This window comes from Mustelus asterias, chromosome 11 (assembly GCF_964213995.1).
Source record: "Mustelus asterias chromosome 11, sMusAst1.hap1.1, whole genome shotgun sequence".
Taxonomy (NCBI): Eukaryota; Metazoa; Chordata; class Chondrichthyes; order Carcharhiniformes; family Triakidae; genus Mustelus; species Mustelus asterias.
The window spans coordinates 9,970,166-9,996,530 of NC_135811.1; the positions used below are offsets into that span (position 1 = coordinate 9,970,166).

At 44.6% G+C, this 26,365-nt stretch overlaps 1 protein-coding gene across 1 annotated transcript in view; it reads left to right on the forward strand.

Moving 5' to 3' along the window:
- Positions 1-26,365, forward strand: part of got1 (glutamic-oxaloacetic transaminase 1, soluble) — a 53,358-nt gene that overhangs the window by 20,227 nt on the left and 6,766 nt on the right. Inside the window, exons 6-8 of the mRNA XM_078223122.1 lie at positions 6,035-6,185; positions 15,999-16,164; positions 19,958-20,100. Of these exons, the coding sequence (XP_078079248.1) occupies positions 6,035-6,185; positions 15,999-16,164; positions 19,958-20,100 (460 nt within the window). The remainder of the gene's footprint in view (positions 1-6,034; positions 6,186-15,998; positions 16,165-19,957; positions 20,101-26,365) is intronic.

The following is a 26,365-nucleotide window of genomic DNA, read 5'->3' on the forward strand; positions in this document are numbered from 1 at the left end:
AATGACATGAACTGAGATAGTTACTCACTAGAAGCACACTAAAGACAGATGAATAAGTTAGTTAAAGTTAAAGTTTATTCATTAATTACAAGTTGGCTTACGTTAACATTGCAATGAAGTTACTGTGAAATGCCACATTCCGGTGCCTGTTTGGGTCAATGCACCTAACCAGCACTCCTTTCGGACTGTGGGAGGAAACCGGAGCACCTGGAGAAAACCCATGCAGACACGGGGAGAACGTGCAGACTGCGCACAGACAGTGACCCGAGCTGGGAATCGAACCCGGATCCTTGGTGCTGTAAGGCAGCAGTGCTAACCACTATGCCATCCCCATTAGGTTGGTGCATTCAGCAGTAGCTCAGGTTTTAGTGATCTAATGAGGTATAATTACTGCTAAACAACCTAGCTGGTCCTGCAAAAATGATTTTTTTTAAAAACAGTGTGGAGTTGCATTCCCTCAGAAAATTGTCACAGAATTTTAAAACAAAATTTTCTCATTTCGATCTCTTCCTAAGTACTACGGGTATGTCCCCATCTTTATGCCACTCCCTGTATATATATTTTGTATTCATTTGATTTTTACTTGCTGTGCCTCATTGGGGACTTCAGATCAGTCAAAGAGCTGTTTGACATTGAAAGATTACTGATCCTGAACTAAACTAGATTTAGCAGTAATGGCATTACCTTGTTTAAAAAAACCCCAGCCTTCGGCCCAGGTCATGTACAGTGATATCATCAAGCTATCACGTTAAAGAATTCTCAACAACCAATCGGAATTAGAGACTAAAAGCAAATTACTGCGGGTGCTGGAATCTGAAACCAAAAGAGAAAATGCTGGAAAATCTCAGCAGGTCCGGCAGCGTCTGTAAGGAGAGAAGCTTTAACAAAGGGTCATCTAGACTCGAAACGTCAGCTCTTTTCTCTCCTTCCAGGTGCTGCCAGACCTGCTGAGATTTTCCAGCATTTTCTCTTTTGGTTTCAGAATCGGAGACTAAATCAAATCGCCTTGTAAAAGCTTTGCTCAGAGCAAAATAAACATTGAGATATACATGGGGTTAAGATAGAAACAGAGATATCATGAACAAACATAAAAACTAAAAATCTAGTTTAAAAGTTCGTATTTAATCAGAATGGAGACATTTATCAATATTCCACAAATAAATCTTTTCTCTGGTCCGGGTCTCTCGTTCAGCAGTAGTTATTGCACTGACCGTTGTTTCAAAACTCCAGTTACACCTCATTGAATTAAGTGAAACCCCCCCCAAAAACAACTCTCCAACACACACACACACACACACAGTCTCACACACACACACACAGTCTCACACACACACACACAGTCTCACACACACACACACAGTCTCACACACACACACACTGTCTCTCACACACACACACAGTCTCTCACACACACACACAGTCTCTCACACACACACACAGTCTCACACACACACACACAGTCTCACACACACACACACAGTCTCACACACACACACACAGTCTCTCACACACACACACAGTCTCTCACACACACACACGGTCTCTCACACACACACACACAGTCTCACACACACACACACACGGTCTCACACACACACACACGGTCTCACACACACACACACGGTCTCACACACACACACACACGGTCTCACACACACACACACGGTCTCACACACACACACACGGTCTCACACACACACACACGGTCTCACACACACACACGGTCTCACACACACACACACGGTCTCACACACACACACGGTCTCACACACACACACACGGTCTCTCACACACACACGGTCTCTCACACACACACGGTCTCTCACACACACACGGTCTCACACACACACACACGGTCTCACACACACACACGGTCTCACACACACACACGGTCTCTCACACACACACACGGTCTCTCACACACACACACGGTCTCTCACACACACACACGGTCTCTCACACACACGCACACAGTCTCACACACACGCACACACACACGGTCTCACACACACACACACAGTCTCACACACACGCACACACACGGTCTCACACACACACACACACACGGTCTCACACACACACACACACGGTCTCACACACACACGGTCTCACACACGGTCTCACACACACACACGGTCTCTCACACACACACACGGTCTCTCACACACACACACGGTCTCTCACACACACACACGGTCTCTCACACACACACACGGTCTCACACACACACACACGGTCTCACACACACACACACGGTCTCACACACACACACACGGTCTCACACACACACACACGGTCTCACACACACACACACGGTCTCACACACACACACACGGTCTCACACACACACACACGGTCTCACACACACACACACGGTCTCACACACACACACACGGTCTCACACACACACACACGGTCTCACACACACACACACGGTCTCACACACACACACACGGTCTCACACACACACACACGGTCTCACACACACGGTCTCACACACACACACACGGTCTCACACACACACACACGGTCTCACACACACACACACGGTCTCACACACACACACGGTCTCACACACACACACGGTCTCACACACACACACGGTCTCACACACACACACGGTCTCACACACACACACACGGTCTCTCACACACACACGGCCTCTCACACACACACGGCCTCTCACACACACACGGCCTCTCACACACACACGGCCTCTCACACACACACACACGGCCTCTCACACACACACACACACACGGCCTCTCACACACACACACGGCCTCTCACACACACACACACACACGGCCTCTCACACACACACACACACACGGCCTCTCACACACACACACACACGGCCTCTCACACACACACACACACGGCCTCTCACACACACACACACACACACGGCCTCTCACACACACACACACACACGGCCTCTCACACACACACACACGGCCTCTCACACACACACACACGGCCTCTCACACACACACACACACACGGCCTCTCACACACACACACACACACACGGCCTCTCACACACACACACACACACACGGCCTCTCACACACACACACACACACACACGGCCTCTCACACACACACACACACGGCCTCTCACACACACACACACACGGCCTCTCACACACACACACGGCCTCTCACACACACACACACACACGGCCTCTCACACACACACACACACGGCCTCTCACACACACACACACACGGCCTCTCACACACACACACACACGGCCTCTCACACACACGGCCTCTCACACACGCACACACACGGCCTCTCACACACACGGCCTCTCACACACACACACACACGGCCTCTCACACACACACACACACGGCCTCTCACACACACGGCCTCTCACACACACACACACACGGCCTCTCACACACACGGCCTCTCACACACACACACACACACGGCCTCTCACACACACACACGGCCTCTCTCTCACACACACACACACACACACGGCCTCTCACACACACACACACACACGGCCTCTCACACACACACACACACACGGCCTCTCACACACACACACACACGGCCTCTCACACACACACACACACGGCCTCTCACACACACGGCCTCTCACACACACACACACACGGCCTCTCACACACACACACGGCCTCTCTCACACACACACATGGCCTCTCTCTCACACACACACACACACACACGGCCTCTCTCTCACACACACACACACGGCCTCTCTCACACACACACACACACGGCCTCTCACACACACGGCCTCTCACACACACACACACACGGCCTCTCACACACACACACGGCCTCTCTCTCACACACACACACACACACACGGCCTCTCTCTCACACACACACACACACACACACGGCCTCTCTCTCACACACACACACACACACACACGGCCTCTCTCTCACACACACACACACACACACGGCCTCTCTCACACACACACACACACACACACGGCCTCTCTCTCACACACACACACACACACACACACGGCCTCTCTCTCACACACACACGGCCTCTCTCTCACACACACACACACACACACGGCCTCTCTCTCACACACACACACACACACACACGGCCTCTCTCTCACACACACACACACACACACGGCCTCTCTCTCACACACACACACACACACACACGGCCTCTCTCACACACACACACACGGCCTCTCTCACACACACACACACGGCCTCTCTCACACACACACACACACGGCCTCTCACACACACACACACACGGCCTCTCACACACACACACACACGGCCTCTCACACACACACACACACGGCCTCTCACACACACACACGGCCTCTCACACACACACACGGCCTCTCACACACACACACACACACACACACGGCCTCTCACACACACACACACACGGCCTCTCACACACACACACACACGGCCTCTCACACACACACACACACACACACACGGCCTCTCACACACACACACACACGGCCTCTCACACACACACACACACGGCCTCTCACACACACACACACGGCCTCTCACACACACACACACGGCCTCTCACACACACACACACGGCCTCTCACACACACACACACGGCCTCTCACACACGCACACACGGCCTCTCACACACACACACACGGCCTCTCACACACACACACACGGCCTCTCACACACACACACACGGCCTCTCACACACACACACACGGCCTCTCACACACACACACACGGCCTCTCACACACACACACACGGCCTCTCACACACACACACACGGCCTCTCACACACACACACACGGCCTCTCACACACACACACACGGCCTCTCACACACACACACACGGCCTCTCACACACACTCCACTTGGACATCCATCCCAGCCTCCAGAAACAGATAAACCCCCAACCTAGCAGCGCCCTCCTCCTAACACACAGCACCTCAACAACCATCTCCCACCCCCAACAACCTAAAATATGATGGAAGCAGACCATCACCCTATTTATCCCCCCCACTCCCCCCACCACCACCTCCTCCTCTCCTGCCACACAAGAAAACACTAACATGAATAATAATTTTTAAGAAGAAAAAGGCCCAGGAGGCAAGACAGTAACAAGATAAGGGCGAGGCATCACGGAGCAACAAGGGTTGGGTGAGAGAAAAAGGGCAGAGCACAAAGAAAATGTCCTCCCTTTGTCTGATCCCAAAAATCTCATTGAGCTAAGTTTAACTTTTAGTGGAGTTTCTGGCAAAGATATGAGTGGGCATAGGGAACTTCTCATCAGGTCAATTGCTTTGCTGTTTGCTGGCTTGATTAGAAGACCATGATTGGGGATTGATGGGTGGGGTGGAGTCCACAACTCAGCATGTGGTGCAGCATTGAGTGACAGACTGCAACTGTAGCATCCCTCTGTTCATCTGCGCTAAACACTGAAGTTTCATTTAGATTCAGAGGAGTGATGATAGCGAATGCTGACTGTTTGCTGTCCAAAGCCTCTGAAATTCTGCCTTGTGGTTTCGTTTTGTCTGTTCACTTGCGTGGATCGGCATGTGTAGATTGTTCATACAGTGAGTGCTATTGTGAAATCTGTACTTCCAGTTTCAGATTCAAAATAGAGGCATAATGCATCGGAGCTGTTTTCCACTTTTCTGCCAAGTAGTTATTGAATTTGCAGCATCTCTGAGTAGCAGCTGTCTGGTGTCTTCTCCCAGCGCTACCTTTATTGTACTGATGCTCTGATGTGGTCTTTGACCACTTTTGACTACGTCATGTTGCTGGCATCATTTTAACCACCATTCTTGAGTGTGATATTTTGAGTGAGTCATTTGTTGTAGACTCGATCTACATTTGTTGTCCCTTTTCAGAACTATCGGAATAAAGAGCAGACTAAACATGTAGATGAGCTTGTTGAAAGTGCGGGGAAGTATGGAGGAGTGCATTTCCACTGTTGAGCCAGAAGTAATCCTTTGAAGTTTTTGCTTTGTTTCTGTGTTGTATCCTCACGTCTGTATTTTCTATCCATTTGCAGAGAAGGTTGCTTTTCCCTTTCTTCGATGCAGCTTATCAGGGCTTTGCGTCTGGAGACTTGGATAGAGATGCCTGGGCTATTCGCTACTTTGTGAGCCAGGGTTTCGAGCTCTTCTGTGCACAGTCCTTTTCCAAGAATTTTGGACTATACAGTAAGTAATAGTTTATTCCAATTTTGAGAATGTGTGAGCAACCACACACTTTTAACAGTGAAGGAAGCAAAAGACAATGTAGCAGCGATGTTTACTAATATCCTGTGAGGTTAGTGTACCTTTGAGACATTTTTTAAAAATCATGGTCACAGCCTTGGGTGGTGTCATTGCTGGTAGGAGGGGAAAAAACTGGGCAAGTCAGGTGATCAAAGTTTTTCAGCTTTTTTGTTTTGGCTGCAGTGTTAGAGGCAATCATAGAAGCAAGCTGGAAAATAAGTCTTTTTCGCTCTGTTTTGCTTTGAAAATTTTACCAATTAGCTGAAAGAAAGGCTTGTTGCCCATGCTGCTGTAAAGAATCTGTGGTTTGGGGAGCTGATCAGACTGCAAACTGCTCTGAGTTTTCAAGATCATTTGAAATCAGCATTCAATCCAGGGAACTGGATTCCAGTATCATGTGAGCTTTACCCTTGTAGTGATAAATCTGTTTAAATGGTTTTGTTTATTGGATGTTGGCTTTGATTGGAACATCTGATGTATATTGGTTAAGAGTTGTACATTATAGTGGTTGTTTTGGTTCTTGTTAGTAATTGATAAAAAGCTCTTGCTAGTTTTTTTACTATACATGTTAATTATATTCTTAAATTTTGTTTTGATAAAAGCTCCCTAGTGGATCTTTTGAATCATACCTGAAGTGAAATATATCATGCTTATCCTAGCCAAATTAAAAATGCAAAACTTATGATTCGGGCTGGCTTCATAAAACACTTTGGAGTTTCTAACCTCAACCATAACACCTGTATAATCCCAACCCTCAAATAGATGAATAATAAATGGGATCTAAACATAAATGCGTGTATTCTGCTACAGAAAACTAAAAAGGTGACAGCTCCCAATAGGTTGATATCTCTGGGACAGTCCTGATTGAAAGCTTATTAAATGTGAAAACAAGAAATAGCACGAAAGTGTGACAGGACCCAGGCCTGTAACTGAAACGGTGGGAGTGCCTCATTATTGTAAACTTCAATTCCTCTTGATAATTGCTTGGGTCATTGGTTTCACTCGTCTCCTTTAAGAAGTCTGGACTTTGTTTTATGAGAGTTGCTTCTTGCTGTACCCTCTTGTAAGCTGGACCAGAGCTTCTGCATCTGCCACATGTGTGACAGGGACGGCACAGTGGTTAGCACTGTTGCCTCACAGTGCCAGGAACCTGGGTTCAATTCCCACCCTGGGTTTGCACGTTCTGCCCGTGTCTGCGTGGGTTTCCTCCGGGTGCTCCGGTTTCCTCCCACAGTCCAAAAGACGTGCTGGTTAGGTGCATTGGCCATGCTAAATTCTCCCTCGGTGTACCCGAACAGGCGCCCGAATGTGGCGACTCAGAGATTTTCACAGTAATCTCATTGCAGTGTTAATGTAAGCCTACTTCCTGACTTTTAAATAAATAAGCTTTAACTGTGTAATCCCCTGATGGGCCGTGTCGAGACTAAAACTGGTGAAGATTGGTTTGAATAATCGGGCGGCTGTAATCTGTAGTAAGGGGAAACAACAGAGAAACTGGTATGATCAGAAACTCCGTGTTACTATAAAACTTGCATTCCCAGAACAACACACAATTATGTGAAGTCATGCTTTGATCAGCAGATAGAAGTTTGTTCCCAAAACATAAGTGGCTGCCAAGTGTGCATAGTTCTCAAGAATATTTGCCCTCTACATTATTTCTTCACTACTTTTTTGCCAAAATATTTTTTTAAAATGAATCCATTGCTAATGGAGTGGACAGTCTCCCTCGCTAATGTTTTGGAGCTGCCTTCTCCATTTTGATTGCGACTTCTTTCCCCTCTCCTCTTCCTTTGCACTTCTTCAATTGAAGGAAATTCTGAGCACGTTCAGCCCCCGGACAATGCTGTGGGTGCACCTACGCACCGCAGTCTACAGCAGTTCACCACCACCATCTCCAGGATGTTTTGGGGATAAGCAACAAATGGGTTCTCCACATCTCGTTAATGAATGGAAAGAAAATTGCTTGCTTGAAATAATACAACATGAATGCAGTGTCGACACCTGCCTGCCACTTCAGATCGTGTGATTGTTTAGAAAACAGGCACTTGAGCTACTGTCAGGTGAAGGGCGAAAGGAGAAGTGTTTGAGTGACTCGGACAAGGTATCACTGATTTTAGACTCTGCGTGCTTCAAATCCATTCGGGTTACTTCACAATTCAAGTATTTGTATCTCGTGTACGTGCAGAAAAATTCCACAGCAGCAACATGGGCCTCTATTTAACTGGGGGTGCAGGTTCCTCGCAGGACAGCAATCCTCTCTCGCTGAGACAGGGATCTGTGAGGGGGCCTGGTACCGTTTTAATTTCCAAGGCTCATTTAAATAATCCAGGATAATCTCCCGCCAGAAATGGGCAATACTGGTGAGAGGGCTGGCGGGTGGGAAAGAAGTCTGTTTGCGAGTCTCAGGTTACTGAGGTCTCGAGGAAACCCGAGCTAACCACTGTGCCACCGTGCTGCCCCAGACCTTTAGCTGACTTTTTGGATCTATAGTCTGCGATAATACCACTCGGCCATCACCTCCACTTAAAGGAACTCCCTTCCTAACAGCACAGAGGGTGTACCTACACCACATGGACAACAGGAGTTCAAGCTACCACCTTCTCGAGGGCAAAATTAGGATGGGCAACAAAAGCTGGCCGAGCCAGAGACACCCACATCCATGAAAGAAGATTTAGGCTTTTGTTGCAACCTCATCTCTTTCTCTGGTGATGAATGTCCTTGTAGCAATAGGACATTTGCTATATTAATATGAGCGATGAAGGACTTCAGTTAATTGAAGGGACTGGTGAAATTGGGAATGTTACTTGGAACAGAAAAGAGGTGTTCAAAATCACCTAGGGTTTTGATAGGGGGAAACTGTTCAATAATAGCTTGAAAAAGAGAACTAGATAAATACTTAAACGGGGTGAGATTGCAGTGGTAAGGGAAGAGAACAGTGAAGTAGGACTGATTAAAACTGCCATCGGCACGATGGGCTGAATGGCCACATTTTTTTTGCAGCGTGTGATTCCATGAACTGTCTATGCAGTGCTGTTAAAAATCCAGCAGGTGGCAGACAGTGAGTGCGAGTGCAGCAGTGGGTATAACACTATACATGTAATATTTATATGTAATAATTTACACCTGTTTGTTTCCGAAAATAGATCAAAGCTTTTGCTCGGGGGCATGTGATGTTGGGAAAAGCTTGTGTTTTGATTTTGTTCCATTAGGTCCTGAAGAAGCAACCGGTGTGTGTTTTTTTAAAATGCTGGAATCTTTTTTTCCAAACAGCTTCTATAATTGTGAATCAGTCAGGCTGTGTGCTGTTAGGAGCTCATTTAAAGCAACATTTTACTTTGCTGTAGTTATGGGTATCAAAGCACAATGCAATGGAGTTTCTGCTCTGGGAGCAATCAGAAATTGTGTCCAATGTGCACTTTCTAAATTGTGCTAGTTGGGTTAGACTTCAATTTTCCATTGAAATTAATTTGTCTAATCACAACTGCAAAATGTTCCATGGACCAGCACAGCTGGGCAGTGCAATAGAATGTAATTTTTTTTTATACTCTTAAAGTAATTGCTGATATATTTAAGCGTGGAATCTGTTCCAGTTTAAAAACTAATCATCCCGTGAGTAACCCTATTTAAAATAATTGAAAATAACTTACAAAAACACAATATTGGAGCAGTGAATAGCTTTGCTCAGTTGTTGCTCTCCAGTGGAAAAACTTCGTTCAACTTGAGTTTGACCATTGAAATTCACCGTTTTTTAAAAAAAGTTAAAACACTTTGACATCAGTTTAAAAATTGATCAGTTCACAATACGTTGTGACGCTCGTGCCTTTAAGAAATGTATTTTTTTAAAATCATGTTCTCTGCAGTTTGTAAGCAGGCCTTTTGGTTTCATTGCGGCACCGGCTGCCTGCTTAGCAGTCCTTTAATCGCTGCTTCAATGGTTTAAATGGGGTTTTGTTTGTTTTTACTCTGGGCTTCATGCAGTATCTGGGATTTTTACGACCTTTTGAATTGTTAGGGGGAGGTTTGATTGACAAGTCAGAGTCAGGTGGTTCCTCCCCAAAAAACTCCAAGGATTTACTTTCAGTTTTGGTTCAAAGTTAGAAGCTGTCCTGGTTTTGAAGTTGCACAGTAAGGAGTCTAACAACACCTGAAGGAACAGCGCTCCGAAAGCTAGTGGCGTTTGCTACCAAAAATACCTGTTGGACTTTAACCTGGTGTTGTTAGACTCCTTACTGTGTTTACCCCAGTCCAACGCCGGCATTTCCACACCATGACTACCATTTGAAGTTGCAGGCAGGTTTTCTCTCTCTCTAGCCTGGTATTATAGATTCTGCTGGCTAGTGGAAGCAGCTCTTCTTGCCTTCCTGGAGGGAGAGTTCTGTCTCTTGCCGTGGTCCTCTGGCTAAAAGCTAGAGGCCAGCAGTGGCATTATCTCTACTTCAAGGTCTTCTGGAAGTTACGAGGCTGGGAAGTCAGAATTTCAATTCACTAACCAAAGGATTAAGTTCCAGCATCATGTGAGCATTCGTATTTTCTGTGCTAAACTTGTGACAAGGGTATATTTTAAGGAGGTTTGTTTGGTTGGAACATTTCATATAGTTGTTAAGGTTTATACAATATCATGGTTTTTTAAATCTTTTTTGTAATTGGTGAAAGTTATTGCTATATGTTAACTGTATTCTGAAATAAACTTCGATAAAAGCTCCCTAGTGGGTCATTCGAATTATACCTGAAGTGAAACATCTCATGCTTACCCTAGCCAAATTCAAATTGCAAAACTTATCATCCAGGCAGACTTCTTTAAAACACTTGAGTTTCTGACCTGCATTATAACAGCGTTCATTAGACATAGATGAGTGCAGTATTGAAAGTACATTGTTCAATACATCAACATCAAATTTTGTGCGTTGAAAGGTTTGATATTGATATTCTGTTGGACTATGGTTTCCTTTCACAAAAAGTTAGAAATTGCCATTTAATTCTAAGAAAAGATCTCCACAAATACTGAATTAGTGTTGAGTTGTGGTCAGCCTTTTATGTTATGTTGTGGAAAGCACCTTTTAAAATTCCGTGCATTACTGTGCAGGGAGCTTAACTCTTTGACGAAATCTCCATATAACAACTTGCAGTTATATTTGCCTTTAACATAATGGAACATCCAAAAGCACCTCACTGGACCGTAATAAAACAAAATTTGATGCCGAGCCACATTGTGACAGATTGGTTCAACTGGTATGTTTTTAATGAGTGTCTTAAAGGTAGAAAGAGTCATCTAGGGAGTCAATTCCAGTGCTTTGAGCCGTAGCAGCTTGAGACACAGCCACCAGTGGGATGTCCAAGCCTTTTGGCTAAGATCAAGTGTAGTATGGATTGCTGCACTTGGTTGAGGTCATTAGGTTACATTTAAGCTTCATTTTCATATGAAGCAATTTTTTTAAAGCGGCATCTCGGCCTTTTGGCTAAGATGCAAATGAGATCAAGCCTTGTAGGAGGAAGACCTGCGCCTCCTCCAATCAGCTTGGCTCATGAAGATCAGGCCCAAGACAGGGTAAAGGGTCGCATACCCTGTCTTGTCAGCTTGGATCAGAAATGTCTCAACTTGTTGAGACTCTGAATTGGACTTGATTTGATTGAATTGGAAAAGTATTTTTAAAAAGGCTCAAATTGAATGAGGGCTTTTATCTTGGGAGGGTTGTAGGCTGGAGGGGGTTTTAGAATTGTGGGTGAGGCTTTGAAAATAAGGATGAGAATTTTATAATCAAGGCGGTGCTTAACCAGAAACCAGTGCAGGTTAATGAGCACAGGAATGAATGTGATTTAATGCCATTTAGAATATGGGCAGTCGTGTTTTTGGTGAACTCCAGTCATGTAGCATTGACTCTGTTCTATTAATGTAGTGTTTGTCCATGCTGACACCGCTCCACTCTGATTCCTCACCCAGACTGAGTTGACAGTCTCTGACTTTGGCCTGGAATTACTGAAGTACGAATATCCTGAGCTTAGGGTCAGCTGACTCAACGCAGAGTAGAAATCCATTGCGAGACATTCCTGGGTTACATAGTTCATTGCTGTATTGATCAGTTGGGACAATCCACAGAGAATAGTCTCTCTTTGGTCAAAACTGATTGCATTTACCAGGGTTTTTCAAGCTTACACTCTGAAAGGGAAAGGAAGAAATGGATTTTACATAGCACCTCATCACATTTTTGGTTGGCTGTTGACAAAGTGTGGCAGCCATGTTATGAGCAGTGCAATTCCATAAACAGTAATGTGATAAATGACCAATTAAGTTTAATTTTGGCATATTGGTTAAGGTGAGATATTGGTCTGGACAACCTACAAGTCTTGTAAGCAGAAGTGATATGTTAATACCAACGCTTGGGACAATCTAAATATCCCTTTGGATGTTATTGCCCTCTCTTGGCCACAGTTTAATAGCCCTACATGCTTTAGAAAATGAGTGTGTGCTTTTAAAATCCAGCTGTTCTTGTTCTTTTATTCTTTTCTTTTGAACATTCTGTGTGATTTTACATCTGCTTGTCATTCCAAAGCTGCACTACATACTTGATCAGATGTAGTTCAGTAGGAATCTTGGCTGCAGCTTAAAAATCTGTAAAATAAAATCCATTGCATTCCGAGTCAACCCAACAAAACAGCTTTGGGCATGAGATTTCAGTTTTAAAATACTGTCGGCGCTGTACGCAATGAGTTGGATACACATCCCATGAATGAATAAATAAAAACGATAAGTAAAGATGAGCTACAGGTCACAAAAGGCTCAAGGGACTGATGACCTCTTTGTGTCCCAGCTCAGGTCACTAGGGGATCTGTCATACCCCATGGCTGTGTAATGGTGGGCATAAATATCGTACCCCCAAACTGCAGAATGCTCAGACTGTTTAGAAGTGTGGCTGGTACCACTGCACCCTAGAAAATATCTGTGGCAGACCCTAACTGGCAATGTAGATCTTAAAAGGGAGTTGCTAAAAATCTTTAATCAAATCTTATAGATTTCTTTCAATTACAAAAGGCATTTTTTTCAGCATCCTATCATCAGCAATGGTGATCAGACCTCGCTTGCAATCTAGTTCAATATTCAAGAATGAAGTTTGAGGATATGGAGACTGCCAAAATTATCTAACTGAATATAAACACAAGGTGCTGGAACTACAATGAATGGGGTTCACCAAAAGAGAAGGGAGTGAATTTGGAGGTTAAATGACAATTTTTTAAAAATGCACCTTTACTGAAAAGGGGGGATTGAGAATTGTAAAAAATATTTAACAACAGTAAATTATTTACTTTTTTATTAGGAGATTGAGAAAAGCAATCGATGGAATCACAAGTGTTGCAAGAGTTAGTCGATAATAAAATGGTTGCATTTGATTTAATGGCATGTGTATTGGTATACAATAAAAAGTATTGTTTCTTGCGCACTGTGCAAACAAAACATATTGTTTATAGAGTGCATAGGGGAGAAGGAAAGGAGAGGGTGCAGAATGGGCGGCACAGTGGTTAGCACTGCTGACTCTCTTAGTCATGGTGTGGAGATGCCGTCGTTGGACTGGGATGAACACAGTAAGAAGTCTCACAACACTAGGTTAAAGTCCAACAGGTTTATTTGGTAGCAAATACCATAAGCTTTCGGAGTGCTGCTCCTTCGTCAGATGGAGTGGAAATGTGCTCTCAAACAGTGCACAGAGACACAAAAAATCAAGTTACAGAATACTGATTAGAATGCAAATCCCTACAGCCAACCAGGTCTTAAAGGTACAGACAATGTGGGTGGAGGGAGCATTAAACACAGGCTAAAGAGATGTGTATTGTCTCCAGACAGAACAGCTAATGAGATTCTGCAAGTCCAGGGGGCAAGCTGTGGGGGTTACTAATAATGTGACATAAATCCAACATCCCGGTTTAGGCTGTCCTCGTGTGCGGAACTTGGCTATCAGTTTCTGCTCAGCGACTCTGCGCTGTCGTGTGTCGTGAAGGCCGCCTTGGAGAACGCTTACCTGAAGATCCAAGGCTGAATGCCCGTGACTGCTGAAGTACTCCCCCATGCTCCCCTTTTGCACTGTTTGAGAGCACATTTCCACTCCATCTGACGAAGGAGCAGCGCTCCGAAAGCTTATGGTATTTGCTACCAAATAAACCTGTTGGACTTTAACCTGGTGTTGTGAGACTTCTTACTGGACTCTCTCAGTGCCAGGGACCCGGGTTCAATTTCAGCCTCTGGTGACTGTGTGGGGGAGTTTGCACATTCACCCAATGTCTGTGTGGGTTTCCTAAGGCTGCTCCGGTTTCCTCCCGCAGTCTAAAGATGTGCGGGTTAGGTTGACTGGCCATGATAAATTGCCCCTTAATATCATGGGGATTAGGAGGGTAAATATGTGGGGTTAAGGGGGTAGGACAGGACCTGGGTGGGATTGTTGTCGGTGCAGGCTTGATGGGCCAAATGCAGCCTCCTGCACTGTGGATTCTATGAATATAGTATTACAGTCACAGGCTGTAGAGAAAGATCAGCTTAATATATGATGGGTCCATTCAAAAGTCTGATGGCAGCAGGGAAGAAGCTGTTCTTGAGTTGGTTGGTACAGGCATTTCAATAGAGTGAAGGGGTTCAGTGACCTTTTTGGTTCTGCAATTTTAAAAAATATTCTCGGAAAGATTGGCATTGCATTAAAGACCCAGAAATTCCATGTTTGCCGCTTGCTTTTCCTTTTAATCTGATGGGGATTTTTTTCCCCCTTCAGAGCCTTTTTTCCTCCTCCCAGACTCGGTTAGTCTAACATTCTCCTGGTCGGATTCCCATCCTCTGTTTTCATTCAAAATTCTGCAGTCCTTATCCTATTCCACACTGTCTAATTTGCCCATCACCCTCCACCCTTTTCATTTTTGTTTTGCATTGACTCCCTGTGCGTCCACCTTGTATTTAAAATTCTCATCTTGTTAAATGCCTTTGTGACCTCAGCCTGCCATTCCTCTGTAAATTCCCCTGGCTGCAGGTGTGCGCCTCCCACCCTCAAACACTCCCTGACTCCATTGTCCAGCAATAGTGAGTGTACCTTCAGCTACTTCCCTCTTGTTCTCTGGAATTCCTTCTGCTTCCCTGTCCTTCCAAGACCCTCCTTAAAGCTTGCCTTTGTGACCAGCCGTTTTACCCACCTGATCTTTCCTTTAGCTAGGGGTCTATTTTCTCTTGCTTCTGAAGAGCTGCTTAACATTTTTTTTCTAGTTTTAAAGTTAGGTCTTTTTATCCTCCTGTGGGATGTGAGCATTGTTAGCAAGGCCAGCATTTACTGCTATTGTTTTAAAGATTAGTTTTCGCAGTTGTAATCGTAGAGTGAATAATATTTTTTGAATAAAATGTACAGTGAATTTCCTGCATTAACAGTTGTATCTCGATCTTTTTTGTAAGATTTCAGAAAGCAAAATTAGTCGTGGATTTAAATATCTGCTCAAGAGGAAACATTTCATTCTGTAGCCTCAATCCTATTAGCTTTGCTCAGAGAGAACTTGCTAACCCAGACATTTTAGTGCTGGCTTATCCCCATCACAGAACTTTGAACATCATTGTGCATGCTTAGTGTTTTGCTGTGATGTTGTGTATTTTGTGAGGGTTGGATAAATTATGTGATGCATTCAGGGAAAGGCTTCCAGAAGCATGATTATCTTAACTCCCAGTAGATTTGCCTTGGATGCTAGAAATGTTAAGACGCTGATCCATTTCTTTCCTTTTTACTTTTCCCCTCGTTTTAGATGAACGAGTTGGGAATCTGTGCATTGTGGCTAAGGACGAGGACAATGTGACCAGGATTAAATCTCAAATGGAGAAGATAGCCCGTACTATATGGTCAAACCCGCCAGCTCACGGGGCTCGTATTGTTGCCATGACGCTTAGTAACGCACAACTCTGTGCTGAATGGTGAGAGATTATTGATTTGAGAAATGTTTTAAAGATGCGCTCTGCAATACTGATGCTTAATCCTCCTTTGACAAAAAAAGCTACGATTTTTAAAATGTAACTAGTTATTTCCAATACTTTTAACTTGTTGCTGACTGGAGAAATAGAGTGGACATAAAACCACGGTGCAAGAGGCAGAAGTGGTTACCAAAATCTTTCTTCAAAGATGGATTTTGCAACAGATTCTAAAGGTAGATGCTTATGGTTTTTTTTTAGATTAATTTTATCCACCCAAGTCAATTCTGGGAGTTCGAAAATAAAATAAAATTGTTGGAATTTTAAAAAATTCATTCATAAGCGCGCTGGCTGACCAGCATTCATTGCCCATCCCTAGTTGCCTCGGGGCAACCACATTGCTGTTGGGGTGGTATGGTGGCGCAGTGGTTAGTACTGCTGCCTCACAGTTCCAGGGACCCGGGTTCGATTCCTGGCTTGGGTCACTGTCTGTGTGGAGTTTGCACATTCTCCCCACATCTGTATGGGTTTCCTCCGGGTGCTCCGGTTTCCTCCCATAGTCCAAAAATGTGCGGGTTAGGTAGATTGACCATGCTAAATTGTCCCTTGGTGTCAGGAGAACTAGCTAGGACAAATGTATGGGGTTATGGGAATAGGGCCTGGGTGGGATTGTGATCGGTGCAGACTCGATGGGCCAAATGGCCTCCTTCTGCACTGTAGGGTTCTATCTATGGATCTGGAGTCACATAAAGACCAGACCAGGTAGGAAAAGCAGATTTCCGTCCCTAAAGGACATTAGTGAACCAGATGGATTTTTCGGACAATCGACAATGGTTTCATGGTCATCAGTACACAGTGGTTAGCACTGCTGCCTCGCAACACCAAGGACCTGTGTTCGATTCCCGTCTTGGGTCACTGTCTGTGCGGAGTCTGCATGTTCTCCCTGTGTCTGCAGGGTTTCCTCCGGGTGCTTTGGTTTCCTCCCATAGTCTGAAAGACATGCTGGTTAGATGCATTGGCCATGCTAAATTCTCCCTCAGTGTACCCAAACAAGTGCTGGAGTGTGGCGACTAGAGGATTTTCACTAACTTCATTGCAGTGTTAATGTAAGCCTACTTGTGACACTAATAAATAAACTTTAAAAAACTTTAAATTTTTATTTATCTGCTGTGGCAGGATTCAAATCCAGGTCCCCAGAACATTAGCTGAGTTTCTGGATTAATAGTCTAGGGATATTACCACTAGGCCATCACCTCCCCTGTTCAGAACTGGGAATCCTAACCCTTCACATATGTTTCTTTTTAATACTGTGCGGGAAATAAGTAAGTTGAAAAAACAATCATTTTTAGCAGATATTTCAAATGCTTTCATAGTTTGAACAAACTTCAATTGAAATTGCATAAAATCTACAATACAGTAACTGGCCATTTGACCAAAAGTAGTCTGTATTCCCCATGAACCTCACCCATCGCTGTTTTTCATCTAACCCATCAACATGTCCTTCTATTCCTTTCTCCCTCAAACTTCCCCTTAAATGCATCTGTGCTATTCACTTTAAATGCTCCTTGTGACAGTGCCTTCAACATTCTTGCCTCTTTGCATGAAGATGTTATTCCTGAGTTTTGTATTGAATTTTTCTAATGTCCAGCTTCGTTCCTGATCCCTAGTTTTGGATTTCCCCCATGTGGAAACATGTTTTCTACAATTACCCTCTCAAACCTTTCATCATCCTCGATCTCCATCGCGTCAACCTGTAGCCTTTCTAGAGAAAATAAGTCTCTTCAGCCTTTCCTTAGGGGCATATCCTCTCGGTTCTAAAATCGTCTTTATAGACTTTGTTTGCACCTTCCTCAGTACCAGAGCTATCCACAATAATCTGAAGTGTGATCTAATGAATGTTCAATATGAATTGTTTTTTGCTTTTCAGTTCTGCCCTTCTGGCAATAAACCTGGGTGTTGCTCCTTTAATGGCCTTGATTAATCTGCCTTTCTGATTCCAGTGTAGTGCACATACCCCGAGATCCCTTTACTCCCCAGCTCCATCTGGACTTATTTCCCAAGCAGTACGTGGACTCCTCATTTTCTGCCTCCCAAATTGCTGTTAATTTTTCAGTTTAACTACAAATGATAATCAAAGCAAAGGATTATTTTATAAGAAGAATTCAAAGCAGGGATTGAGTCACACGTGGGTCTGGAGTCACAGGTAGTCCAGACCAGGTAAGGACAGCAGATTTCCTTCCCTAACGGACAGTAGTGAACCAGATGGGCTTTTACAACAATCTGCAAAACAGTTTCATGGTCATCATTAGACTTTTAAATTCCAGATTTTAAAAATTGAATTCGCACTTCACCATCTGCACGGTGGCACAGTGGTTAGCACTGCTGCCTCACAGCTCCAGGGATCCGGGTTCGGTTCTCGGCTTGGGTCACTGTCTGTGCAGAGTTTGCACATTCTCCCCGTGTCTGCGTGGGTTTCCTCCCACAGTCCAAAGGTGGGCAGGTTAGGTTGATTGGCCATGTTAAATTGCCCCTCAGTGTCCCGGGCTGTGTAGGTTAGAGGGATTAGTGGGGTAAATAAGTGGGGTTACAGGGCCTGGGTGGGATGACGTGGCCAAAAGCTTGGTCAAAGAGGTAAATTTCAAGGAGCCCCTTAAAGAAATAGAGAAAGATAACAATGCAGAGGGGTTTAGGGGAGGAATTCTAGTGCTTGGGTCCTCGGCAGCTGAACGCGTAGCCACCAATGGTGAACATCAGATGTGAAACAGGCCAGAATTGGAGTGTCTGCAGTGCACATCATGACTACAGCACTCAACCTGGGAAGAACTTGCCCTTTCCTAACTGTATGCCAGTAAGCTCTCCAGAAGGTTCATTTACAGATATCTGATCTGTCATCCGTACAGAGCTTCCAGCTGTGCCAGTTTGTGCTCTCTGGTTGGAAGCAAGTTTGGTTCTTAAAAAAAAGAGGACAAGAGAATCAAGACACAAAGCTGGTTGGACCCCTCACGCTGGTTTCAATTTTGTTCCCTCTCCCTCTCCTATTATGGCGTGTGCTATAATGTACGTTGCCCTGGTGTTTTTAATTGTGCTGCCTTACATATTGCATTCTGATTAACATTTATCAGTGCCAGTGCAGCAGCTTTGCTTAATTTCTCTTACAACAATGTAGATTTCTACCAGGTGTTTTTTAATACATCATCCCCCTACTCCCTGACAGTCATATATTTGTGCCATACTTTGTTTTTGCTTTTGCTGTTTCCTCTGATTTCCCGCCAGGTCCTTTGTACCCCTAACATTAATTTGATTCTCTGAGGCAAGTCCTCGAACAAATTCTTGCATTAATTGCCATTACTTTGCCTGCCGTTGGTATTCTCCTCTCTGCTCCTTCATTGAACACACAGGAGCTTGTTGAGTTCCCTTTAAAACTTGTTGTCCTCTTTTCTCTGTCATTGCAGCCAAGTGTGCACTCACGGATTAACAGCCTTGGGGGGGGGGGAGATTTGTAACGCTTGGGTCCTGTTAACGAAGATTGTGATGACCTTCCTTGCAGGTACAAACTAACTGGTGCCGAGTTCCAATTAATGCTAACTGGTGCATTTCACTGGAACTGTTGAAGTTAAGAGCAGAGATCTAATGCGGGAATACCAATGTCAATTCCAGCACTTGTGTCCGTCACAGTTGAAGCCAACTCGCTCCACTCGCCACAAATTATCAATCAAACCTTGAACTTTCTGAGCTCATTGTCACATCAGACAGCCCAATGTCCACTAACTAACCCACTAATAATTCCTCCCCACTCTAGGAAGGATAATGTGAAGACCATGGCTGATCGTGTGTTATTGATGAGAGCACAACTGAAGGAGAAGTTGGAGAAGCTGGGGACGCCTGGCACGTGGGACCACCTCACCCAGCAGATTGGAATGTTCAGCTTCACCGGACTTAATGGTACGTATGTCGGTGAATGAAAACCTGCTGGTTGTATGTTTGTGGACCCAGGTCACAGACAAAGTCGCTTTGTAAAAGGTGTCTGCGTTTGATTGATTTTGAAGATCTAGGGAATAACTGACAGCGCTCTCCAAGGATTTAACCAGCAGAGTTGAGATGTTCGGGTAGTTGTACTGCAGCTTCAGCGAAACCAAGCAAAAGGTTCAAAGTGGGAGGATAAAACTAACAGATGTAAAGCAAGGTCATTACTCTGCGAACACTCTCCGGTCAAGAGTGGCAAGAATACCAAAAGAAGGCAAAGAAGTAGAACGCACATCTCCATACAAGGTCCCTCTGTTTTGGGTAATTTAATGTGTAGATTTATCCTTGGGGATATTGTTGAAGAGATCTAACTAATTTCACTTTTGTACATAGGCATTGACGAGGAAGTCATTATGCCAATTATTTAGATTAACCCAAATAACTGTCTGGGAATCCTATGACTTTGACTGCTACTAGCAAATAATATGCATTTCTTATAGAATTGCTGCTTTTTGGGGAAATCTGCAACCTTCCTAAAACATAATTCGTTGCAAATTAAAGTAATGTTTATAAAATTCCCATTCTCATCTTTTTTAACCAAAGGTCATCTGAATTACTGAGCACATTGGCAAATTTATGACTTCTAGGTGTTTGAATGCGATAGAAACATTTGTCTCTCAATGTCTCCAATGACTTATCTGTCTGCGTCTTCCATAGACTGGCCTAGCTCATGGAGAAATTCCATATAACCCCCACCTTGTTTTTTTGAGGTGACGATTTAGATTATGCAGGCAAGACCAGAACTGGGGACCATAAACATAAGACGGTCACTAAGAAATTCAGGAGAAACTGAGTGAATTTGGAAGGTTAAGAAGTTGAAGTTTTCAAAATATTAAAGGTTGACGAGGAGAAAATATTAATGGCGGTTATGGAAGAAGTCTATGCCAGGGGGCACTGTCAAAAATTAGAGCCAGAATTTGGAAGAGTGAAATTAGGGAACAGTTCTGAACATAAGTGTGGCAAAGTTTGGAACTCTCTCGCAAATTGCAATTGACGTTGGATCGATTAATTCAAAATTTGAGACTAGTAGATTTTTGTTATCCAAAGATAATGGGCAAAGAAGGTGATATGTGTTGGGTCACAAATCAGCCGTGATTTCATTGAGTGACAAAAGAGGCCAGTTAATAAAAACAGAAAATGCTGGAAAAATTCTGCAGGACTGGCATTATCTCTGGGGAAAACGTTTAGAGTCCGTATGACTTCTTTCGGAAGCTCCGAAGATGGATTTGCAACTTTAAACTCTGTTTTTCTCTCTCCGTAGATGCTACCAGATCTGCTGAGTTTATCCAGCATTTCCTGTTTTCATTTCGGATTTTCAACATCTGCAGTATTTTGCTTTTATTCGAGGGGCTAAATGTCCTACTCCTGTTCCTGTGATCCTATGTGAGTGCTTAGAATGTAGAACTCACTGGAAGATTAGATCATAGAATCTACGGTGCAGACTGAGGCCCTTTGGCCCATCGAGCCTACACCAACAACAATCCCACCCAGTTCTTTTCCTATCCCTGTATCCCCACATATTTACGCTCCTAGTCCCCCGGACATTAAGGGTCAATTTAGCATGGCCAATCCACCTAACCCGCACATCGTTGGACTGTGGGAGGAAACCGGAGCACCCGGAGGAAACCCATGCAGACACGGGGAGAACATGCAAACTCCACACAGACAGTCACCCGAGGCCGGAATTGAACCCGGGTCCCTGGTGCTATGAGGCAGCAGTGCTAATCTCTGCCACCGTGCCGCCCCTAAACAAGATAAACAAGATGCCGTAAAGAGCAAAAGGCATGGGCTTGTTAGACCATTTCTGTTCTGTAAATAATTTGAATAATCCAAGTGAAGGTTAAAACATGTGGTGCATAACCGTGGTAGCGGGCGAGTACTACCAGAAAGGGTAGTACTCCCCCACCTCTAAATCAGAGCTTGCACAGCATCAATTTGTTTTGTATAACACCATAACATAAGGTTCCAAGATGCTTTACAGGAGTGTAATTGGACAAAAAGTTGATATTAAGCCAAAGAGTGGGTTTGAAAGACCATTTTAAAGAAGAATGCAAAATCTAGCCTGATTCTCCAGGATTGGGAGAGAGCTGCACAATTGGATGTGCACAATGCTTCAGCTAAGGCATTGTTACCTTTGGATCTATGAAGGTCTCTTGAAGAAGATTGGGGTTTTGCCCAAAGTCCGTATGTCCAGCACTTATCCCTCATTGAATAGATCCCCGAACCAGATAATCTATCACGCTCATGCTTGTGGGACCATAGCTGGGCATAAACTGGCTGCCACCTTTCCTACATTAGTGATTACACTTCAAGTATTTAATTGCTTGTAAAGTGCTTTGGTAGATCCTGAGATTGTGCAAGGTACAATAGATATTAGTTCAGCCGAGCCTTCTCCTTTCAAATTTGCAAGTTTATAAATGAGGTTTACTTTTGGACACCTAACAAATAACTTCTATATCTTTTTTTAATCAAATGTTTAAAAAAAAAATAACTCTGAACTAATGAGGAGTAACGCTGCTAGGTTTGCTCAAGAAGCTTGCTGTAGGTGGGTTGTAAAGTAAGCAGCACATGCCTTCTCCAGCATCTGGTGCTTGGGACCACAGCAAGTGCCTGCTATAGTTTAGACTCTGGGATCTTCAGCTGTTCCCAATTCGTGTGACAGATACTGAGAACAGTCCATTTCTCCTTAATGCACCTGGCAAATAGCTTGGAAATTTTTGCAGATTTTCATTGCAGCATTTATTGCCGGCAGCTGCAGTGTTTGCACAAACTATTACAGAATGTGCCCAGGGTCGTCTCTGTTTATTGTCAGTCTAATTGTGTTGAAAGCTCTGGGCAGCCAAAAGAGTTCCTACAAAGACCTTCCATAATGTTGTTGCCAAAGCATCTGTCTTGCAGGAGTCTCTGAGAAACTGAACTCTCTCTCTAGATATTTCTCCCAAAGCATGCAGGATTCAGGACTATTTTTTTTTCCAACAGAAATCTTTCTACGGCTAGAATTGCTCTTACGGGGCATTTGCATTACTCATTCTAGTTCAGAGGTTGGGCACCTTAAGATAGGTGAAATTTCATGGCTGAGATTTATCACCTTAGCTCTGATCATTTGTCAGTGGGTGAGAGGATCCAGTAATTAATTTTGTCCCTACCCCTCCCCTTGTGGTAAATACCAAGGGCGTCAGTGAAGCTAAAGCCAAGAAAGTACCCGCTGAAGTGCCTAAACCTGTGTCATTGGACTTTACCTGAGCTACTGAGTTCCAGTAGGGGTGGTCCGATATCATCCAGGTCATAGTGCAGTCTGAGGAACTTGATAAATTTCTTAGTAAGTTCCTTAGACCCTCTTGTGACCTGAATGATTTCTGAGCGTCAGGACTGATGCAAATCGTAGAAACCCTACAGTGCAGTGGGAGGCCATTCGGCCCATTGAGTCTGCACCAACCCCACAATCCCACCCAGGCCCTTACCCTGTAACTCCACACATTTACCCTCTAACCTATGCATCCCAGGACACTAAGGGGCAATTTAGCATCTAATTTGGCACCTAACCCGCACATCTTTGAATTGTGGGAGGAAACCGGAGCACCCGGAGGAAACCCACGCAGACACTGGGAGAAGGTGCTGACTCCACACAGACAGTGACCCAAGCCGGGAATCGAACCCAGGTCCCTGGAGCTGTGAGGCAGCAGTGCGAACCACTGTGCCACCATGTCGCCCTGTGTCGGAAGTACAGAAATGTGACCCCTGTCCTGGTCCAACAATGGATGTCATGGCACCGGTTTAGTCTTGGCACTCAGCAGATAAAGATTGGCAGGGAAAAAGGATGGTACCAGCAATCCGGCTCTGATGTGGCTTTGAGGATTGTCACTCGAGGGCAAAAAAGAAAGTAGTAAATGTTGTTTGTTCTGCAGCTTTGAGGCTGCGAACACTGCCATGCTGCAATGGGCCTTTGTAGCCTTCTAACTTCCATTGTGGATCTGGTTAGGACTCAGTAATGGAAGCTAGGAACTCCACCAGAATTATGCTTAATGGCCTGTTAGGCATTTGCTCACGGTGAATGGAAATCCAATCCCAATGGATACCCTCTCACTTGCATCAGAAAGATTTAGGTGTTTTGTGTTGGTATTCGCCCTGGTCTTGTGACTCATGCACCCTAAAGAAATATATTGACTACTGCTTGGCAATTATTAAAATACTTTTTGAAGGAGGCAAAAATGTCTTTGGATTGTGAAGAACAAACATCCTGTCTGCTGCTATCTAGTTATAGTGTTAGGCGTACCTCAAGGTGTCTGCCAAGTAAATGCTAAGGTCATAGAATCTCTACAGTACAGAAGGAGGCCATTCGGCCCATCGAGCCTGCAGCAACAACAAATCTACCCTATCCCCAAAACCCTACATATTTACCCTGCTAATCCCCCACCAAAATTAGGATCAATTTAGCATGGCCAATCAACCTAATCTGCACGTCTTTGGACTGTGGGAGGAAACTGGAGCACCCGGAGGGAACCCACGCCGACATGGGGGGAATGTGCAAACTGCACTAAGACAGTGACCCAAGCCGGGAGTCAAACCTGGGTCCTTGGCACTATGAGGCAGTAGTGCTAACCACTATGCCACTGTGTCCCCCTCGTAGAATATGCTGGAGAACATTTTTTAAAAAAAGCTTTGGTAAAGGCTTACTATATTTTTATTTAATTTAGCCTGTAAGAAGGGTATCATATGGACTGAGCTTTATTTGCAGCGGTAGGTAGCAGCACTTTGGAGATGGAATGTCCCTTCCTCTTCCCCCATGCCCACACTCGGGAGCCAATATATCTACGAAACGTTCTATGCGCTGCTGTACTGAGCGGAGTTAGCAGAGTTGAAGTGCATGTCATTGCTGGTGTTTTCCCTCATACCCAGCACTCAAGCAGCCTATCCCGCAGCAACAATAAATCATATCCTACAATTCCAGCTGCTCCTGGGATTGATCCTTTCTTCATGTTGATTGATCAGTGAGTTGAGATGAATCCCTGAACATCTCTCAGTCCAGTTTTTTGGGAGCATGCCATTTTAAAAATATTTTTTAAATGAGGCTGACCTGGCTTTTCAAAATTCTGTCATGGGATGGAGAGCATTGCTGGCAAGGCAGCACTTATTCTCCATCCCTAATTGACTTTGGTCAGATGGTGGCGAGTTACCTTCTTGAACTGCTGCAGTCCATCTGGTGTAGGTACACCCACGGTGCTGTTAGGAAGGGCATCCAAGTTTACGATCCAGCAATAGAGAAAGAACAGCTATAGTCTTCCAAGTCTGGATGGTGTGTGGCTTGGAGGGATAGTGGTGTTTCCGTGATTCTGCTGCCCTTATCCTTCACAGTTTGTTTATTTATTAGTCACAAGTAAGGCTTACATTAACACTGCAATGAAGTTACTGTGAAATTCCCCTAGTCACCACACTCCGGTGCCTGTTCGGGTACCCTGAGGGAGAATTTAGCATGGACAATGCACCTAACCAGCACGTCTTTCAGATTGTGGGAGGAAATCAGAGCACCCAGAGGAAACCCACACAGGCGCGGGGAGAATGTGCATACTCCGTAGAGACAGTCAGCCAAGCCGGGGATCGAACCCAGGCCACTGGCGCTATGAGGCAGCAGTGCTAACCACTGTGCCGCTGTGCTGTCCTGATGCCATGTATAACTGAAGCATAACAACCTTGTATTCAATTCCTTGCAATAAAGGATAGTATTTAATTAGCCTTAATTGCTTCGGCAAACTGACCTTTTGTGACTTATGCACGGGACTTCTTTTCATTTATCGTGTAAACCTTCCTGTCTTCACTCTTGTCAGCTGACTGCTAATTGTTTATGTCCCAATGCCATATATAGAATGTTTCTGTTTCTCAGGTGAAACATTAAAATGAGTTACTCTCGGCCTTTTCCTTTGAGCTTGGGAGGATGTTTCTAGGTCCTGTGGCATCATCGAAGTGAAGAGTTCCCTTGGTACCTTGGCCAACTTCCCTCCCTTGCAGAACCAGTGGCAAAAACTGTGCTCGTTCGTCTCATTTTCTGTTTTCAAAATTATTTTTTTGTGGGTAAATTGGCTGCTGCATTTGTGACTAGAGTTTAGGAGTAAGTGGTTCCATTTGAAAGTTTTGAGACGCCCTGAAGATGTTCTGGGAACCATACAAGTGCAAGGTTCTTTTTAAAGTT